At 33.6% G+C, this 20,012-nt stretch overlaps 1 protein-coding gene across 3 annotated transcripts; it reads left to right on the top strand.

Moving 5' to 3' along the window:
* Positions 1 to 6,977: 6,977 nt before the first annotated feature.
* LOC105645160 (PHD finger-containing protein 6) lies at positions 6,978 to 10,312 on the top strand. Of its 3 annotated transcripts, none has more exons than XM_020683672.3 (7): positions 6,978 to 7,238; positions 8,226 to 8,311; positions 8,584 to 9,087; positions 9,210 to 9,431; positions 9,530 to 9,677; positions 9,757 to 9,830; positions 9,921 to 10,312. In XM_020683672.3, coding segments are annotated over exons 2-7 (1,035 nt in total). In that variant the 5' UTR covers positions 6,978 to 7,238; the 3' UTR covers positions 9,922 to 10,312. The 3 variants fall into 3 exon arrangements, with proteins under 3 accessions (XP_020539331.1, XP_012086079.1, XP_020539330.1); XM_020683671.3 differs by having other exon boundaries at positions 6,979 to 7,238; positions 9,530 to 9,654; XM_012230689.4 differs by having other exon boundaries at positions 9,757 to 10,312.
* The last annotated feature ends 9,700 nt before the right edge of the window (positions 10,313 to 20,012 follow it).

Genomic DNA, 20,012 nt, shown 5'->3' with positions numbered 1-20,012 from the left:
AGGAGCTGATTAAAGAAGCTCTTAAAGATCATTTGGAGATGACGATGCGACCTTCTTTTACCTATTCAAAGTCATACACTTTGAGGATTGACATGATGAAGATGCCATCAAATTATCAATCTCCCAAGTTTCAACAATTTGATGGAAGGGCAATCCAAGACCGCATGTAGCTCACTTTGTGGAAACTTGCAATAATGCTAGCGTGGATGGCTATCTTCCCATCAAATAATTTATTCGGTTCTTGAAAGGGAACACCTTTGATTGGTACGCTGATCTCAATCATGGTTCTATAGATAGTTGGAAACAACTCAATGGAGAATTCCTCAATCACTTCTACAGCACCAAACCTATAGTTATTATCATTGAACTCACTGTTATTCGTTAATGGAATGAAGAATCTATTATTGACTACATCGAAAATTGGAGAAGTCTTAGTTTGAATTGAGAGGATCGACTTTCAGAATTCTCAGCAATTAATATGTGCATTAATGGCAAGCATTGGGGCTTGCGCTACATCCTGCAAAGGGATCAACCCTCATACTTTTGAAGAATTGGCATCTCGAGCTCATGACATGTAGCTTAGTAGTTTTTGATCATGGAAATCAAAACATCCCTAGTCAAGAGCTAAAAAGGGAAAAGATAAGCTAGATGTGCGAAAATTTGCTAAAATATCCACCAAGTCAAAAGGTGAGTAGTCCATGGCTGTAACGAATATGCCAATCAAGTTACAACCTAGGACTGAGAAAAAGCAGCATGTGAATGCCACTCCTTCAGTGAATAGAGAGGGAAAAGACTACCTTGAAGGAGATGCAAGATAAGAGCTACCATTTTTCTGATTTTGAAGTTTCAAGCATGTTGGATGAACTGTTTAAAGCTAAACTCATTCAATTGTCGGAAATGAAGCGTCCAAAGGAAGCAAAGTTTTTTCTTAGTCTAGATGAACTTATTTGGATTTAAGAGGTTTCGCCTCCTGGTTATCATCTTGTTTTCGATGACATTTTTTGTATTCTTAATGAATTCCATTTCATTTCTCAAAAATATCAATTGTATAAACGTATTTGTTAATTATGTCAATAATAACAAAATGCACCATACACTAAAAATCGAAAGGTACAAGTCATAAAATTAAATTAATATAGAGATTGGGCAAATAATGAACTCATGTACATTATCAAATGATAACAATAATAGGGCACGTGATATTCGTGCAATTTTAAATATCTCATTGAGCATTCATGAGATGGAGGATAGGATTATATGACATTATGACACGAAAAGGAGGTATTCGGTAAAATCGGGGTACTATGTTTGCTAGCTCTGAAAAGGGGAGGAGAAAGGTTAGAGGGTGACATTTGGAGGAGAGTTTGGGGTTTAGGAGTTCCACTGAAAAATGCAAGAGTTTAAGGGGTATCCTACCAACTAGGGTGAAGCTTTAAAGGGGTGCGAATTGATACTAGGTGTTGTTTATGCAGTGGTGGCGAGGACATTTTGCATCTTTTCCTCAAGTGTAATAAGGTTGGAGAAGTATGTGCTAGTGGGTTAGGGATACAACTTACACGAAGTCTTTTAATCTATTCTTTATGCAAATGGTGCAACAAATGGAGCTATGGGATGCAGTTTTATGGTGCATATGGGCTGCAAGGAATGCTTGCATTTGGCGAGGAACAGAATGAAGATCAAAAGATATCATATTCAAAGCTTGCCAGATGGTCCAAGAATGGCTCGCTATGATGGCACTTCTGCAATGCAGGGGATAGCAAGCTCAACAAGACGAATTCGACATGTTAGTATGCTTGATGGACAGTCCAGGCTAGGGAATGGGATTTTGACGTGGGGTAACCTCCATACATGGGGATGGCAGGCTTTTTTCAATGGTGCAATTTTCTCTGAGCTTCATTATGGTGGTTATGGATCTATCTTCCAAGATGTAGAAGGAGGGTATTTGCAAGCCTTCCCTATTCTCTTCGATTAGTAATCAGACTCTCTTCTTATAGAGGCTCTTGTGCTAAGGTAGCGTTTGGAGTGGCTAGAATTAAATTTAGCTTCGCCAGGATATATTTACATGGATTTTCAAAACTTATTACATGCTTTAGTTGATAAGAGTGTGGATTTGTTTGAAATTGGGACTGTTATTGGGGATTTTAAACATTTTTTAGCTCTTAGGCCTAATATTGCTATCGGGTAGGTTAGAATGCAAGTGAATAGGATGGTTCATTCTCTTGCTAGAGCCTAAAAGTTGTGAGGTTTTATGATTATTATGGTTCATGACTAAGTGGATAAGGGTGAGCAAACTTATTGACCAAAAATCGAACGAAAAATCAAATAGACTCATTTTGATTCTGTTCGGTAGCTAAACAAAAAGAGGTTTGGTTGTCGGTTTATTCCGTTTGAATCGAACTTATATTTCAATTTCATAGCAATTTGTCGGCTAGGATTCAAATTGAACCGAAATGGCAAAACCAATTAAAATTAACTGAATCGACTAGTTCGATTTGGTTCAGATGGCAATTTTGATTCGATTCGATCCGTTGACAAAAAACTTCAATTTGTATATTTTGATCTTGATTCGGTTTGAAACGAACCCACTGCTTGCTCACCCCTATAAGTGGACGTCTATCAATAAACAGTAAAATTTATGATGAATACTATAAAATACAAACAATAAATTAATTATGTTTTATGGTAATATATCAATTCATCAAAATAATAATTATAGTTATTTCATAAGAAAAAAATTATTTTGTTTTTGAGCAACTTAACTTTGGTTGTCGTGGACCACAATTTATTCTGTTCAAAAAAAAATTTCTTTTTCCTTACTAAATTAATTTTTAACTGCTATCACTTCAATTCAGTAAGAAATTTGTATCTCCCTTGCTTGATGATTAAGTATTTTTAATTTTCTTATTATTTTTTATCTTATATTCTAAATTTGTTTAACTTGAAAGAAAATAATATTTATAAAATTAGAAAAAAAACTAGAATTATATATTTCTGTTTTGGTTCACTTTTTTAAATTTCAAGAATTTATGTGTATGTGCATATATTACTTTCTTTATTGCATGGGTAATACTGCCAATACATCCAAAGTGATTAGTATTATCAATTCAAATCATCTTCTCATTTCTTTTTTTTACCTAACAGTAAAAAAATAATTTATTATTATTATTTCTTATATTTGTATATAGATATTGATTTGGGGTTAAGGGCAATGGTTGAAGATTGAGTAATGACTTGATTTTCTTTTTGAGCATCTCTTAGGGTGTTAAGAATCTGCATTTATAAATTAGGGACTGAATGATTAGGTTTAAAGATGAGGTTAAAGTTTATTTTGAGACCATTTTCATTATATAAAAATCAATTAAGTACATAAGAAATAGCATTACAAGTAACTTATAAGGCAAATTCTAATGCAAATTAATCAATTGTATTTATTTTAATCTAAACAAAAATTTATGTGTTAATATTATATAAAAAAAAAAATAAAGAGTGTAAAAAATGAATATATAACAAGTATAATCAATGAACAATACATGTAATAAAAAAGACTAGTTAATATAAATGTTTGAACAAATGTAAATAAATTTGTCTTAAGACAAACGTAAAAAATTATAATAAATTAAATACAACTTAGGCTCCATTTATTTCCATAAAATAATTTGTAGGAAAATAACTTCCTGAAAAATATTTTCATAGAAAATATAGAAAATATTTTTCTCGAAAAATATTTTGCAAATGACTTATTTTCCATTGTTTGGCTGTAATATTGAAAATTAGTTAAAAATATTAAAGTCTTTATCTCATAAGACCATAAAAATACTAATAATAATAGAAATTTTATAATTTAAATATTTTATTGTTAAATATGAAAAGAATGCAAAAAAAAAATATATAAATTATGAAAGCCGTCAGTGGCCGGTGGTGGTGGTCGGTGGTAAATGTTGATTGGTGATAGTAATTATGATTATTAATAAATTAAAAAACATGGATTTATAAAGTTTGTCAATGTCCGGAAAATGTTTTACTCTAGAAAATGAGAAGTTGTTTCCTTAAAAAATAACTTAACTTTCCTTTGACCAGAAAAATATTTTCCGTTGACTTATTTTCGTGAGCGTTCCAAACAACGGAAAATTGTGAAAAATATTTTCCTGCAAGTTATTTTACGAAAACAAACAGAGCCTTAAATGATAAATATTTATGTTATGCTATTAATAAACATGACATTAGTAAAGTTATATGCTCTATATTTTTTTTTTGGCTTTGTCAAACAAATTATAATTATCTTTGTTATATTTTTCATATTTCTGTATCATTTATACTATAAATTAAAATAACAAAATAACAGATAATTTTTAATATGCTAATTATCATTATTTGTGCTTATAATTTTTTTAAAAATACATTAGTTTAATTATTTTTCCTAACAAGTTTTATTCTTTATTGATCTTTTAAAGTTTCAATTATTATAATTTACTTAACACTGATGGGAGTGTTCAGGGAACTCATGGTGGTCCTGCTGCTTGTGGAGGAGACTGCCGTGACCACCCAGGGAAATGGCTCAAGGGTTTTGCTGCGGGTCTGGGCAATTGTGAGATTATGGTTGCTGAATTATGGGGGGTTTACTTAGCCTTATTTTTGGCTTGGAAGGAAGGTTGGCGTAGGGTGGAAATTCAGGTTGACTCTTTAACTGTGGTTAAGATGCAATCTTCTGCAGGAACGACTGTAGCTCGGCTTGATAACCTGCTGCATGCATGTTTGGAGCTGATGGCTAAGCCTTGGCAGTTGGCAGGTTTGGATTATACATATCCTTCGAGAGGCCAACTTTGTGGCAGATTCTATAGCAAAGAATGCAGTTTGTGGTCCTCGTGGCTTGTGTTTGTTGGAGTCTCCTTCTGCTTCTGTTAGGGACTTTCTCGAGGCTGATATGATTGCGGTTGTTTGGCCCCGTCATTATTAATTTGTTTTGGGTTTAATAATACCTTTATTTCTTTATAATGATTGACTATTTATATTTTAACTCAAGTAATAATCTAAAAAAAATTATATGCTTTGAAATTGAACAGTTGCTATTAAAAAATAAATAAATTATTTATTTGAAAAATAAAAAACAAAAAAAAATAATTACACGAAACCTTCCACCGATTTCATGTTGTGGAAAACCCATAATTTGTTGTAACTTTATTAATTACTCTTATGTAATAAATGCCATTAAATAAAACAAAAAGAAACTTTACTTCTTCTTTTTTTAATACAACTGTAAATACAATTGCTTTTCTTTATTAAATATCAAATTTATTAGTATATTATTAATTAGTCTATATAGTGGTTAATTATTATAAATTCATTAAATAAAAGATTTCTTTACTTGGATTAAAAATTATTGTTCTTAAATAATTAGATTTGAGGGTGTTTTAAGAAATTCAATGGAATAATGTGAAATTCAATGGAATTGTAAATTTTAAGTTGTGTCAAACCAAACGGTGGAACTTATTTCTAAATGATTTTCAAATAGAATCTATTTCAAATGAATTTCACAAGCCAAACGGAATTAAACAAAACTATTATTCTTGTATTTTTATTTTTATTTAAAAAATATAAATTCAAATAATTATAAAAAATAAAAATAAAAAATCTGGTAGAATAAAACAGCATCAATCGAGTCGATATTTTGAAAACCTCGATTATAACCCTTTCCGTTGCGGTGATAGAGCAGGTAAATAATAGGAAAAATAATTATTTCGTCCTTGAGGTTTGCCATAATTATTTAAGTAGTTTTTGATATTTATATAAATATTTATAATATCCATGAGATTTACTTTCGTCTTATTAATTGGTCATTTCGTCTAAAAAACACACTTTTCAGTTAATTTTGAGAAGAAAAGACGAAATTATTCTTTATAAGTTTTCATTATTTCGTCCCTGAGATTTCCCATAATTATTTAAGTAGTCACTGACATTTACATAAATATTTATTATATCCCTGAGATTCACTTCCGTCATATTATTTGATCCTTCTGTCCAAAAAACACATATTTTTCTATTAATTTTTAATAGAAGACCAAACTATCCTAAATACTCTAATTAACATATCCTCCTTTTCAATTCATTTGCTTTCCTTCTCACTCGCTCACAAAAATGGTATAAACAAATTCCATAGAGTTCAAAGCAGAATGAACAACATCTACTTGAGCATCAAACATGTTTATGTACTTAATCTTTATATTTGCATCCAATGCATTACTTTGCTCAATAACCTCAGCAATTAATCCCAGAAACAGCAACCATATGCAAAATCTGCCAAAAAGAAGACCAATATAGCAAAGCAAAAATTTACACGGTACATTTAGCTTACTCTTGTTCACTTGAAACCCGACACCACCATTAACAAATGCCCATGTAAATTTTAAATTATAAATTGTAAACTAAATTTAATGTAATCACCTAGTTTGATTTAAACTCAAAATTGAACAAGCAGATTAAAAATTTAGAAATTTACCCAAAATTTAGTTTAAAATTTCTAAATTTTGGGTAAATTTAGAGGCTTTAAGGTAGTTGAAAGGGAGGATACGTTAATTAGAGAATTTAGGGTAGTTTGGTCATTCTATTAAAAATTAACAGAAAAATGTTTGTGTTTTGGACGGAAGGATCAAATAATATAACGAAAGTGAACCTCAAGAATGTTATAAATATTTATATAAATATCAGGGACTACTTAAATAATTTTGGCAAACCTCAGGGACGAAATAATGAAAACTTATAAAAGATAATTTCGTTTTTTCCTCTCAAACTTAACGAAAAAAGTGTGTTTTTTAAACGAAAAGACCAATTAATAAGATAGAAGTAAACCTCAATGATATTGTAAATATTTATATAAATATTATAGATTATTTAAATAATTATGATATACTTCATGGACGAAATAATTATTTTCCCTAAATAATATTAGGGGTTCGTTTTGTATTCGGTTTTGGGTCTCTTTAAAGATTAGATGCTTTTGAGTTCTCCATAAGTTTTCTTTAAAGCCATCACTGTTTTGCTTCCTCTCACCGCCCATTCTCTGTTACCTTGGAGCTTAATTTCTCTGTACAAAGAAACGCAATATACTGCAGTATAACGCTCCGTTTCATCAATCTCTCACTAATCCTCTCTAACATAGTTTGCATGTGAGCATAAGCTGGTGACAAGCTTGAAACTTGAGTTTTTGCAGAAGGATTCCGGTCTTTGATGCTGTTGTAATAAAGGTATTAGCAGCTCACGTTTATGTACATTGCGAAATTACTATTCACCTTATGTGCATTGGGGACTGAGTTAATCAAATCAATTTGGGACTGGGGTTTAAATTGTTGTGTACTATTCGGCTTCTAGAGATGAGCTTTGCATTTCTTGTTTCCAAATATAGAAAGGGAAGATTACAATAAATTGTTGTGATCTTTCTATAATTTGCCACTGTGATAACAGTGTTTGAAGTTAGAGAAAATATAAGTTCAAATTATCATTTTAATTTTGTTTAGTTAGGGTGAGATGATTGATCTTACAATTATATCTTAATTATTTATCTAATTTAAAATATGTAAACGAAATCTGAACAGTTTGATAATTTTATGCCAGGTTTGATAGGTTATACTTGGTTTCAGGCATAAAGTTGCTTGTGTTCAGAATTGTTGCCATACCTAGAGAGTTGAGTTAATTCAGTATTGAATCTCAATTTTTCCATTCGGTTTTCCAAAACCCTTTTTAAGATTGTCTACTAAACAATTGTAACATTGATCAAGTTTATTTCTTGGATAAAATTAAATATCACAAGTCACATAGCAATTGTAAAGTTTCAGTTTCTAGTCAGATTTAATGTCAGTAACAGATCAATTTGAATTCGGGTTCTGCCTGTTTGTCCATCTTTCACCTATTTCTATGTGCCTTTTTGTTCGATAACTAAAGAACTCATATTTAGAATGTCTTTGTTGTGATTCACAGTTGCCTAGTTTGTTTAGCTGGCTACTGCGCTATCTTGCTGACAAACTATGTCACTTGAGTTATTTTGGGGTTCAATCATCATTATTTTTTTATTCTTGATTATTTGCAAATAACTTTAATGTGTTGTTCAGTCTTAAGATATTTGAAACCATAATAAAAGCTATGAACTTGCAGCATGAATTTATGGGTTTGAATTTTATGTTTCAAGCAATATGTTTCTGATTAATGTGTTACACTTTTTGTTTTTTTGGTTGTAGATGAGTGTTTGTCAGACGTGTGGGGATAAAGGTGACGTGAAGTGTCTTGTATACTGTGCCAAGTGTCGGGTTTCCTGCCAGCATAGGTATGGAGAATTACTGGATCATGTTTGTTCACTTAGAATCAGTTATTTCTATTTGATGTCTGGTAACCATTTGATATATATATATATATATATAACACTCTGTATGAGACAAGACAAATTATTTATTGCTTGTATTACTTGGATCTGTTTTGTTTTTTCAAGTACTTGAATATGTATAACAACTCTATTTTACTTGTTCAATTTCTGCGTTCACTTTTTGGGCAATGAATTGTGATATTTATGTTCATTTATTTATTTCTTTGTGCTTTTAGCTATTGTCTGAACATTTTCCCAATAAAAGATGATAAAAATGCCATTTCTACATGTGAGGAATGTTGTCAAAGAAACACTAAGCCTAGTCCTACTCCAATTAGAAGCACACGCATTAGTCATGCTGTTGAAACGAGGTTGAATAGGATTAAGATGCGAAAGCAGACTGTTTCCTCCAAAGTAATTCCACAGACTTACAGAGACGTAGATAGGTTGAGTAACATAAAGCCTACTGGTGATTGTTCTTGCCAGAAAGAGGAGATGGAATGGATACCTTCCTTTTCTCATAGCGCCAGAAATGAAGAGCTCAAAAAACCAAAAAGGAGATTGAAGCTTGAAGATGGCAGTTCTGATGAGGAGTCTGAACCTGTTAAAGGCAGTGAAGTTGAACATTCTCAATTAGAACCTGTTGTCAGTTTTTATCCGCCGAACATATTGAACAAAATATCATATTCAGATGCCAAAGAATATATCCCTTCACAACCAATTAATGATCCAATTTGGAGGTAGAACCCTCTCTTTGGTTGTTTTATGCTTTAGTATCAGCTTCTACAAACTACATAAATACATGGAAGTCAGTTTTTGCCCCGGTGCCTCCATAGGCTAAGATCTTATTACTTTTTGATAGGGGATCCTTCCGGATTAAACATAACAAAAATCCAACTTTTATTGGATTGACAGCCCATTTATCAAGTAAAGCTTGTACAAAGGTAGAGGATGCAGCAAAAGCACTACCAATGCAACTTAATCTAGCAACTTTTCCTAGATTGGAGGTTTGGCCCCTGAGATTTCAGATCTCACCACCCAGCGATTGTGATATTGCTCTTTATCTTTTTCCTGAGCATGAAAGGTTGTTGCCTCTTCTTTGATTTTACTGGATTATACTTATTCTTTAATCTTTCCCTTTTAGATCTTTCTAGCCTTTTTTATCATTTTATTCTTTAACAGGGATGAAAAGTTTTTTGATGACCTGCTAGATGACATAATCATGCATGACCAAGCTCTTAAGGCAGTATTAAACAATGTAGAGCTGTTGGTCTTCTCTTCTCGTGAGCTACCTCCAGAACATTGGCGTAAGCTTTACATAGTTGTTGCTGTATGGCTTTGTCCTGTATAATTAATTAGTTGATGTTGAGTATAAAGTTCTCTAATATCTTGAAGCAATCGTTTTACAGGTTGGTGCAGGAAATATTATTTATGGTGTGTGTTTAAACCAACGAAAAGTACTTCCCCACACAATAATGCCATAGTATGCGATGCCTCTTTACCTCACAATTAATGGTAGGATTCAAAATGGAATGACCTTTGGCAACTGAATTCGCATTTTTGGCATAAACAGAAAGTACACTTTTGCTTCCTACAAAATGTCAAGCTTGACAATCCAAGAGAGATGATAATGAGAGGGATGCAAGAAGCTGGCCTGATTCAATATCTTACATGAATCCCTTGTGCTAAACTGTTAGAGGTCCCTTGAAGTGCTACAAGAGATTACTACGGTCAAAGGAATTTGGAGATGTAAGAAGACAAAGTCCAAGCCAATTCCAGCAGTTTGAGCAGTTGTAGGGATTTTTTGCTGCTGCCAACAAATAAACCATGATGTAATTGCAGGAGGGTAATATTATCCTCCATTTGCTGTTTATGGTTCCTTATTTGTAGGGGATGGTTATCCTCTTCACTTTGTATTTAAAGTGCAACAATCAATAAAAGTTTTATCAGAAAATTTTCCAAAAAGTTTTTGACTATTTTAACTCGAGATTACAGGTTCTCTCTTAACGAATCTGTCAACAGAGGTAGAAGCTACGAAAAATCCCTCCTTTCCTTCCAGCCATAATCCTGATCCTTTGCTCTATAGACCCAGAACTTGATCCATCTGTATGGTAGGGATCACGGTTCGATTTCAAATCAGAATCGAACCAAAATCAAACCAGCACTAAACCATAGTTGACGGTTTTGGTTTCAAATCATAAACCGAAATTGTACATTTAAAGTTTGGTTTCGGTTCTTCATTTTTTTGAAACTGAAACCGGCAGTTTTTGGTTTAAAATCGGCTATTCCGGTTTGAAACAGTGAAAAACTTGTTTCTTAAAGAAATTTTCATCTTATTTTTTTTTGTTTTATTATAATTTTTTTAAAGTAACTTTTAATAATTTTTATTTAATTGGTTTAGTTTTCTTTAATAGTAATATTTATTATTATTATTTATTCAAGCTACCAATCTAAAAAAACATTTTAAAAAGTTTAAAATATATTATTTAATTTTGGTTCAAACCAGAAATAAAACTGAAATCGGAGGTTCCAAAACTATCTTAGAAACCACCTAAAAGCAGTTCGGTTTCGGTTCCACCTTGTCTATAACCGGAACCTGTGGTTTTGAAACTGAAACCGACAGTTCCGGAATTGTGTTCATCCATAATCTAAGGGCAATAACACTGTGGTATCAAAGTAGAGAGTTATAGGAGATTCAATTCAACCACAACTTGACCGTATCCTTACCATGTTTATGGAAGAACAAGCTGCTAACGAGGCTCGACAAGAAGCAGTGAACTCAAAGCTTGAAACTCTTGCTCGTGATATTTCTAATTCAAATTCTAGACCAACGGGAGAAGCCAGTAATAACTTTTGCTCTTCTAAAAACAAGGGAACAATGGGAGGCTCTAAGAGTTCAGCCATCTTTCCCAAATTCACCAAATTACATTTTCCTAGATTCAATGGTCAATATCCTTTAAGGTGGTTAAGCAGATGTGAATATAGTTTTAGATATCAACAGATTAATGAAGGAGAGAAAGTCAGTTTAGCCTCCTTCCATCTTAAGGGCAATGCTCAATTATGGTTCTTGCAATTGCTTAATGATATTCCCAATCCAACATGGGAGAAATTGAAGTAGTAGCACAATCTTCACTTTGGCTCACCTATTCGCTGCAACAAATTGCGGGAATTAGCCAAATTAAAGCAAGTCGGTTTGGTCTGAGATTATCAAGTGAAGTTTGAAAATTGGTCTCTCGAGCTGGAACTTTGATAGAAGACCAAAAGATTCAACTTTATATCAGTGGATTGTAGGAATATATTGTTGTGGCAATGGAGCTCCACCAACCTCCTGATTTAGCTACTGTCATGAGTATGTCTTGGTCGTATGAGAGAAAACCCCCTAATGGTCAATACCTCGCTAAACACCTCAATCGATTGAACTAAAAAGTTCTAGAATGATAAAAGGCTAAAGCATACAAAGATGGAAGAACGCCAAAGGAAGGGACTGTATTTTAATTGCGATGCGCCTTTCGTATGAGGGCACCAATGCAAAAGGTTATTTTGGATTGAACTTGAAGGAGATGAAAACGACATGGATATAAGCGATGACAGACCAGATATCGAGCTATCGCCGAAAATCTTATTAAATGCTATCATTGACATTCACAATCCACAAACCACGCATTTAGAAGGGGAGTGGAATGGCACACTTGTATTTGTTATAATTGATTATGGTAGCACTTATAGTTTTATGCTTGTGAAATGAAATAGGTTGATGCTCATGTTGATGAGCAAGATGGGTGTCGTGTTAAGGTGGAAAATGGTGAATAATTGTGTAGTCCTCGAATTGTCGAGGTGCTTCACTTAAATTGAGATCACATCCTACCAAGGGTGATTTATTTATATTTCCTTTATGCAGTATTGAAATTGTTTTAGGAGTCCATTCGCTGCGCACCTTGGGACCCATTTTATGGGATTTTTCACTCATGATAATGGCTTCCTCCAAGCATGGCAACCAGATAGAGTTAAGGGAATTCAAACTTCTATAACCAACGGACCAGTAAGATTTAATGTTATCTAAAAACAAATAATGACATCCAATTGCAAAATTTTTCTAGCAGAATTTTCAGCGATATTTGAAGAACCAATGGAGCTTCTTGTGATCACCGAATTCCTTTAGAACTAGATACCAAGCCATTGGTGGTGCATCCCTATAGAAATTCACATGCTCAAAAGGATGAAATTGAGAAGTAATGTATTGAGATATTGCAAATGAGAATGATGTTTGCGTTTGTGCGTGGACTACCGTGAACTAAATTATCAGACTTAGTCACTCACTTTTTTTTTTCTCTCTAGTAATTCTTATGTCAAAATCATATGGTTCTTTGCGTTTGTGCGTGGACTACCGTGAACTAAATGCTAGAACTGTGAAGGGTAAATTCCTAATACCCTTTATAGATGAACTTTTGGAAGAACTTGGAGGGGCTAAATTTTTCACGAAATTGGATTTACGTTCGAGCTATCATCAAATTCAAATGTTTCCACTAGATGTAAAAAAAAGGCATTTTGTATCCACCATGGGCACTTCGAATTTTTAGTCACGTTGTTCGGCCTCACTAATGCTCCTTCTACCTTCCAAGCATTGATAAATGATGTATTTCAACCTTATTTGAGAAAGTTTATTTTGGTATTTTTTGACAATATTCTTGTCCACAGCAGAACTCGAGTTGAACATATACATACCTAGGGCTAGTTTTTCAATTGCTCTCAGCCAACAACTTGTTCTTAAAAAAAAATCCAATTACTCTTTTACATAATCTCAGACTGCATATTTAGGTCATATTATCACATTAGCTGGAGTCCAAGCTGACCCTTCCAAAATTTTAGGCATGCTCAACTGGCCAAGACCAACAATAGTACGGGGAATACACGGGTTTTTGGGAGTTATTGGCTATTGCGACAAATTTGTCCAAAATTATAGAACTATTGCTGCTCCACTCAAAGTAATGTTGCGGTGCAATTCCTTCTAATGGACAGAAGCAGTAGTTCATGCCTTTGAAAGACTTAAAGAGCTGATGAGTACCACTCCAATTCTCGTCCTTTTAGACTTTAGTCAATCTTTAATTGTGGAGTGTGATGCATCTAATTCGAGTATAGGGGTTGTTCTCTTGCAAAATGGTCGACCTATCACCTATTTCAGTTGAGTGATGACAATACAAAACTATAATCTTCCAGCATATGAGAAAGGATTAATCGGACTAGTTAAGGCAATTAAACATTAGCATAATTATTTATGGGGTTGCACATTCTTCGTTCGCATCAACCATAACAATCTCAAATTTCCTTTGGATTAAAAAGTACTAATTGCCTTTTAACAAAGATGGTAGCAAAATATTGGGTTTTTCTTTTACAGTGGAATATAATATTGGGCAATTAAATATAGTGGTAGATGCTTTATCACCATGAGACAAGCTATCCCCAATACTTATGGCTATTTCAATGTGCTAATGGGGAATTTTTTAGGAGATCCAAAGAGAATAATAAGCTTCCACCGAAATTCAACATCAAATATCCCTTATTCAAGATAATAAAGCTGTTGATTTTTGGAATTTTAACAATGGGCTACTACTTTACGAAAACAGACTCCACTTGCCTAAAAATTCCCTTTTAATTAAGATCATCATGTCAGTACTTAATAACCAAGGCCATGAAGGGTAACAAAAAACTTTATTTAGAAGCATAAGAGATTTTTATTAGTTAGTTATGAAGACTCATGTCTGGGAGTTTGTTTGTGCCTATGATGTTTGTCAACGACATAAAATGAGATCCTTCTACCTGCCGGTCTCCTTCAACCATTGTTTATCTCTTTACAGATATGGTTTGACATCTCCTTGGATTTCATAGACGAATTACCAATATTTATATGAAAAAATGTATTGCTAGTGGTGGTTGAAAGTTTCTCAAACTTTGCTCACTTTCTGCCATTATCTCACCTGTACATAGCTGCAAGTGTGGCTAGAATATTTTTTTTTATCACATTTTCAAATTACATAGGTTGCCAGAAACTATGGTTAGTGATCATAATGTTACTTTTACAAGTTCTTTTTGGACGAAATTATTTCGTTTATGTGGCACTATATTTGCGTTCAGTTCGGTAATACCATCTGCAATTAGACGTCAATCGAAAGTGGTAAATAAAACAATTGAAATGTATCTTTAATGTTTCACCAGTGAACATCCTACCAAATACCTAGATTGGTTGTCATAGGCTGAGTATTGTTACAACACCAGCTACCATTCATCTTTTAATATCACTCCCTTTGATTTTATGTATGGCAAGTCATCCCCTCACCTCCCCCTCCCGCTTGCTCTCTTACACTCCTGGTAGTTCTTTGATTGATTTTGTCGATCAAGCTCTTCAAACCTAGGATGAGGTTTTGGCTTCTATTCGCCAGCATTTGTTAAGGGCTCAACAAAAAATGAAGAGGAATTATGATAATGTTAACTCAAAGAGAAGAAAATTGTAGAACTTAAAGAATAGAGACAGAAAAATAGCGTGGGTTTTTCCTTTTTCTCAAAGTTGAATACAAAAGAGATTATATAACCAAGAAGCTGATTCAATCAAATTTGAAATTTGAATTTTTAGCTAATCAAATTTCAAACTTCGTTACACATAAAGCTAAAACAAAAGAGCTGATTACATAATTTTGTCTAACAACAACAAGCTGCTGGACACATACAAAAGTACAAAAAATATTCAATCAACAATAACAATTTAGCATACCCTAAGTGTCATCTCTAACTTCTAACTCTCCTCCTTGGCACTTAGGCTATAAACTGAAAGATCACTTCTTAGTTTGTCAAATCTTTCTTTTGGTATTAGTTTTGTCATAATATCAGCAACTTGCATCTTTGAGCTGTAGTGGACCAATTTTACTTCTTCTTCTTTCTCAGCCTTTTTAACAAAATGGTACTTGATCTTTATATGTTTTGTTTTTCTATGGAAAACTAGATTTTTTACCATGGCTACAGCAGATTGGTTATCACATAAGATTCAGTAGAACATTTTTGCTCAAACTTCAAATCTTTCATCACTTTTCTGAACTAGATTGCTTGATTTACAGCAGCAGTAATAGATATGGATTCTGCCTCTCCTGTTGATTGAGCTACGATATCTTATCTTTTTTTATTCCAGCTGATAGCTCCTAATCTAAATGAGAAAAAAAAAATTTGGAAGTGCTTTTCATATCATCCACAGAGCCAGCCCAATCGCTATCTGAGTAACCAACAAACTTTGCATCTTTTGTTTTCTCATACCAAATTTTAAAATCTGCAGTCCTTTTTACATATCTAAGGACTCTTTTAGCAGTTGTGGAGTGAATTTTACTTAGTTTTAGCATGAATCTGGACAACAAGTTTGTAACAAACATCAAACCTAGTCTTGTTGCTGTAAGATACAATAAACTTCCCACAATGCTTCTATAAACACTTCCATCTGCTAAATCAGAGCCATCATCTCTACATAATTTTTCATTTTAAGCTAGAGGAGTGCTAACAAATTTGCACTTCGACATTTTGAATTTCTTCAAAATTTCCCAAGCATATTTGTTTTAACAAATGAAAAACCCTGGTTGCATTTGATTAATCTCCATTCCCAAAAAATAGTGCATTTCACCTAGATCTGTCATATTAAATACTTTCTGCATCTCCTCAAAAGCATTAACAATAACTTTATTGCTACCGATGACCAAAAGATCATCTACATATAATGAAACAATAAGAAATTCATTTGATCTGCCTTTAACATATAAAGTACCTTCACTACAACTCCTTTCAAATCCCAAGCTCAGTAAATAATCATAAATTCTACTATACCAAGCTTTAGGAGCTTGTTTTAGCCAATATATAGATTTTTTTAACAAATAAACATCATTCTCTTCCTTTGACAACAAACCCCTCAGGTTGCTCGATGTATATCTCCTCCTGCAAATGGCCATTAAGAAAAGCTGATTTCACGTCCATTTGAAAGATTTTCCTAGAATTTTGAGCTGTAAGTGCTATCAAAAGTCTAATGTGTCAAGTCTGGCTATGGAAGCAAATGTATCCAAATAATCTACACCATATTCTTGAGAATAACCTTTCACTACCAGCCTTGCTTTCACTTTGTTGACAGAACCATCTCCATTCAGTTTAGTTTTATAAATCCACTTCACTCCAATGATTTTCTTATATTCTGGTCTACTCATAAGTTCCCACGTCTAATTCTTTTCTATCATCATTAATTCTTCCTTCATTGCTTTTATCCAATCTTTTCAATTTGCTGTGTTGAAAATTGACGAGATCAATAATAATTAGATTGCATTTGCTATAAACGTCTACTAATGTTCTTGTACCCCTTACACCTTCTTCTAATTCTAAATCAAAATCTGATTCAACATCTGGTTTTTGAAGTGCAATCTCATGGTTTGAGATTTGTTTATGGAGTCCACCATCTTCCAAATTCCAATCCTAAATGGCTTGTTCATCAAACTTCAAATTTCTACTAACAAAGATCTTCTTAGCTTTAACATCATAAACTCTATAACCCTTTACATTGTTGCTGTAGCCAAGAAATACACCAATGACAGCCTTTTGATCAAGTTTGTCTCTTTTAACTTCAGGTATATATGCATAACAAATGCATCCAAACACTCTAAGATATTCCATTAAAGGTTTGCTTCCTTATCAGGTTTCAAAAGGAGTTATTCCATTTACAGCTTTAGTTGATAACCTATTTAATAAATAAACAACCGTATTGATAGCTTCTGCCTAGAACTTCTTTGGCATTTTTCTGAAATAATAGACATCTTGCCATCTCCATCACAGTTCTATTCTTCCTCTCACACACCCCATTTTATTGAGAAGTGTATGGTACGGTGAGTTGATGTTGAATGCCAATTTCTTCATAAAATTTGTTGAATTTATCAGAAGTATACTTAGTCCCATTATCAGACCTGAGTATTTTGATTTCACTTACTGTCGTTCAAGGAGGTGTGTTCATGGGTCCACATACATCTTAATATATCAACTGTAATTTTTCTTTAGCTCTTCATGATTAATTTTTATGAAAGGGTGATTTTTTTCAATTTTCCAAGCTAGCATACTCCACAAACTCCAAAACAATCACTCAAAGGAGGTAACTTGAGTGTTAGATTTTGATTATGCATGTACTTCAGAGATGAAAGATTAAAGTGTCCAAATCTCTTATGCTATAATAAAGAATCATCAGCCGAGCTTGAAAATGCACTCACATGTGACCCTTTTAAGTCTAAAGGAAAACTTCTTTGCACCATTTTAACACAAAATAATTCATAACCAGCTGGATCAAAGATAGTGCATGATTTATCTTTAAATAGCAACCCATAGTTCTTTCTTAATAATTGACCGACACTCAATAAGTTTTGGCAAACATCAGGCACAAAGAGAACCTCAAGAATTAGTTTTGTACTTGATTTTGTTTCAACAACAACATAGCCAATGCCTTTCACTTCTATAACATCACCCGTTGCTGTTTTGATTAATAATATCTTAGATTTGTTTAGAAATCTACATAATTTTTGTTTGAACAAATATGAAAAGTGTGGCCACTATCCAACCACCGGTCATCTTTGCTTCTTTGAACTGAAAACAAGTCACCATAAACATGCTCTCCTCCTGAACATTCTGATTTTTTGCCATTTGAGCATGTTGATCTTGTTGTTGTTCTTGTTGTTTTCCTTGAGACCTTGAGCAGGTTTATTTCTTCTTTTTTTTTTTTTTTTTTTTGCAAAATTTTTCAATATGGTCTAGTTTGTCAAAAGCTTTGCATTTCATTCTTGGTCTAAACTAGCAATACTTCTTAGTATGATTGATTTTTTTGCAAATTTTGCAAGGAGAAAATTTGCCTTTTAGATCACCAGCTTTGTTGCCTCCATCTTCATTCTTCTCTTTATCTCTTTTATCACCATATCTTCTAGTTGAATTGGCGCTAAAATATGATTTGCTTTTAGCTTTAACTTGTAAAGCTAATTCTTGAGAGCGCTACATCCTAATGCTCCTCCTCTGCTCACATGCTTATAAAGCATTCACCAACTCAGTCAAAGAAATTTGGGTAATGTCTCGTAAAGAGATGAAATTTTAGCTTCAAATTTTTCAAGTAAACTAACAAGTACCTTCTCCATAATTCTTTGTGTTAGGCATCGGCTCTGATACCAGTTATTGGGCATCAGCTCTGATACCAGTTGTTATGCATTAGCTCTGATACCAGTTGTTGGGGAAAAATTACGCAAAATCCCCGATAAGTTAGATGAGGGAGCAAAAGAAAATAACACACAATTTGATAACGGAGTTCGGTTAATCCTGCCTACGTCTCCGGACCGCCACAGATCTTTTATAGGAGAAAAATAAATAAAGTGTTTACATACACTCACAACCCTCTATCCAAGAATATCCGAAAAATTAGGCTTAATTTTTCTTTTTGGATAATCTCTCTATTTTTCTATCTAACAATTGCTCTCTCACAATTGCACTCTCATTTAATGATCTACATTTTTTCTGTCTTTCTGCTTGCTGGTGGTAGGTTTATTTGTGTGTTGCCTCTGCCTCTATTTATAGGCAGGTTAACGCGTAGGAATGCCATGTACAACTCCGTTGCCTTCCATTTTTGACTGCGCATAGGAATGCCATGTACAACTCCATTGCCTTCCATTTTTGACTTCCTTTATCTTTCTTTTAAATTTATTGGGGTCCCACTTGAGTGGGCACCGCACAACAAATCTCCCCCTGCACACTCAAGTGGGGACATTAGCCATACTCTCCATCATCCTTGTAGCGAACCGACAGTATTCGACTGTCATAAAATATCCTGAAAATCCATTTCACTGCAGTCCAATGTTCCTTTCCACGATTTGAAAGAAACCGACTCACTACTCCAACTGAGTGAGCAATGTCTGGCCGTGTACAAACCATGGCATTCATCAAGCTTTCAACTGTTGAAGCATATGGAACCTTTTCCATTCTTCCTTCTCTCCATCCGTAGAATGGCACTATTTAAAACTTAATTTAAAGTGATTAGTAAGAGGCAACTAACCGCTTTTGCGTTCTCCATTCTAAACCTTTTAAGTACTTTATCAATGTACTTCTCCTGTGACAACCATAATTTCTTGGCTCTTTGATTCCTTGTAATCTTCATGCCAAGAATCTGTTTTGCTGGTCTCAAGTCTTTCATAGCAAAAGACTTACTTAGCTGTTTCTTCAAGCTAGTAATTCTGACCAACAATCAAAATATCAACCACATAGAGCAAAACAATGTAGTCATCATTAGAGAATTTCTTTATAGAAACACAATGATCTGAAGTAGTCTTTCTATAGCCATGCTCTCCCATAACAGACTCAAACTTCTTGTACCACTATCTCAGTGCCTGCTTCAAGCCGTACAAACTCTTCTTCAGTTTGCAAACACAATCCTCTTTTTCTACGAAACCCTCTGACTGTTCCATGTATATTTCTGAGATATCGTCCACCTCAGCAAACACTGGCCCACTCTGCTCTGAGTCGCTGGCCACTGGACTTTTGAGATATCGTCCACCTCTGCAAACACTGGCCCACTCTGCTCTGAGTCGCTGGCAACCGTGTTATATCTGTCGTCCACCTCTGCAAACACTTGCCC

The sequence above is a fragment of the Jatropha curcas genome, chromosome 3, assembly GCF_041381405.1.
Source record: "Jatropha curcas cultivar XTBG-Jc1 chromosome 3, XTBG_Jcur_1.0, whole genome shotgun sequence".
In the NCBI taxonomy this organism is placed as follows: domain Eukaryota; kingdom Viridiplantae; phylum Streptophyta; class Magnoliopsida; order Malpighiales; family Euphorbiaceae; genus Jatropha; species Jatropha curcas.
Note: the sequence above shows the minus strand (reverse complement) of the source record. Positions and strands in the feature narration are given on the sequence as shown.

What these genes read in the sequence shown, in the direction of transcription:
- LOC105645160 (XM_020683671.3), top strand. Translation starts at nt 8,226, where the DNA reads ATGAGTGTTTGTCAGACGTGTGGGGATAAAGGTGACGTGAAGTGTCTT. An exon ending in CGGGTTTCCTGCCAGCATAG is followed by an intron (nt 8,312 to 8,583) that starts GTATGGAGAATT and finishes TTGTGCTTTTAG; the next exon opens with CTATTGTCTGAACATTTTCC. An exon ending in ATTAATGATCCAATTTGGAG is followed by an intron (nt 9,088 to 9,209) that starts GTAGAACCCTCT and finishes ACTTTTTGATAG; the next exon opens with GGGATCCTTCCGGATTAAAC.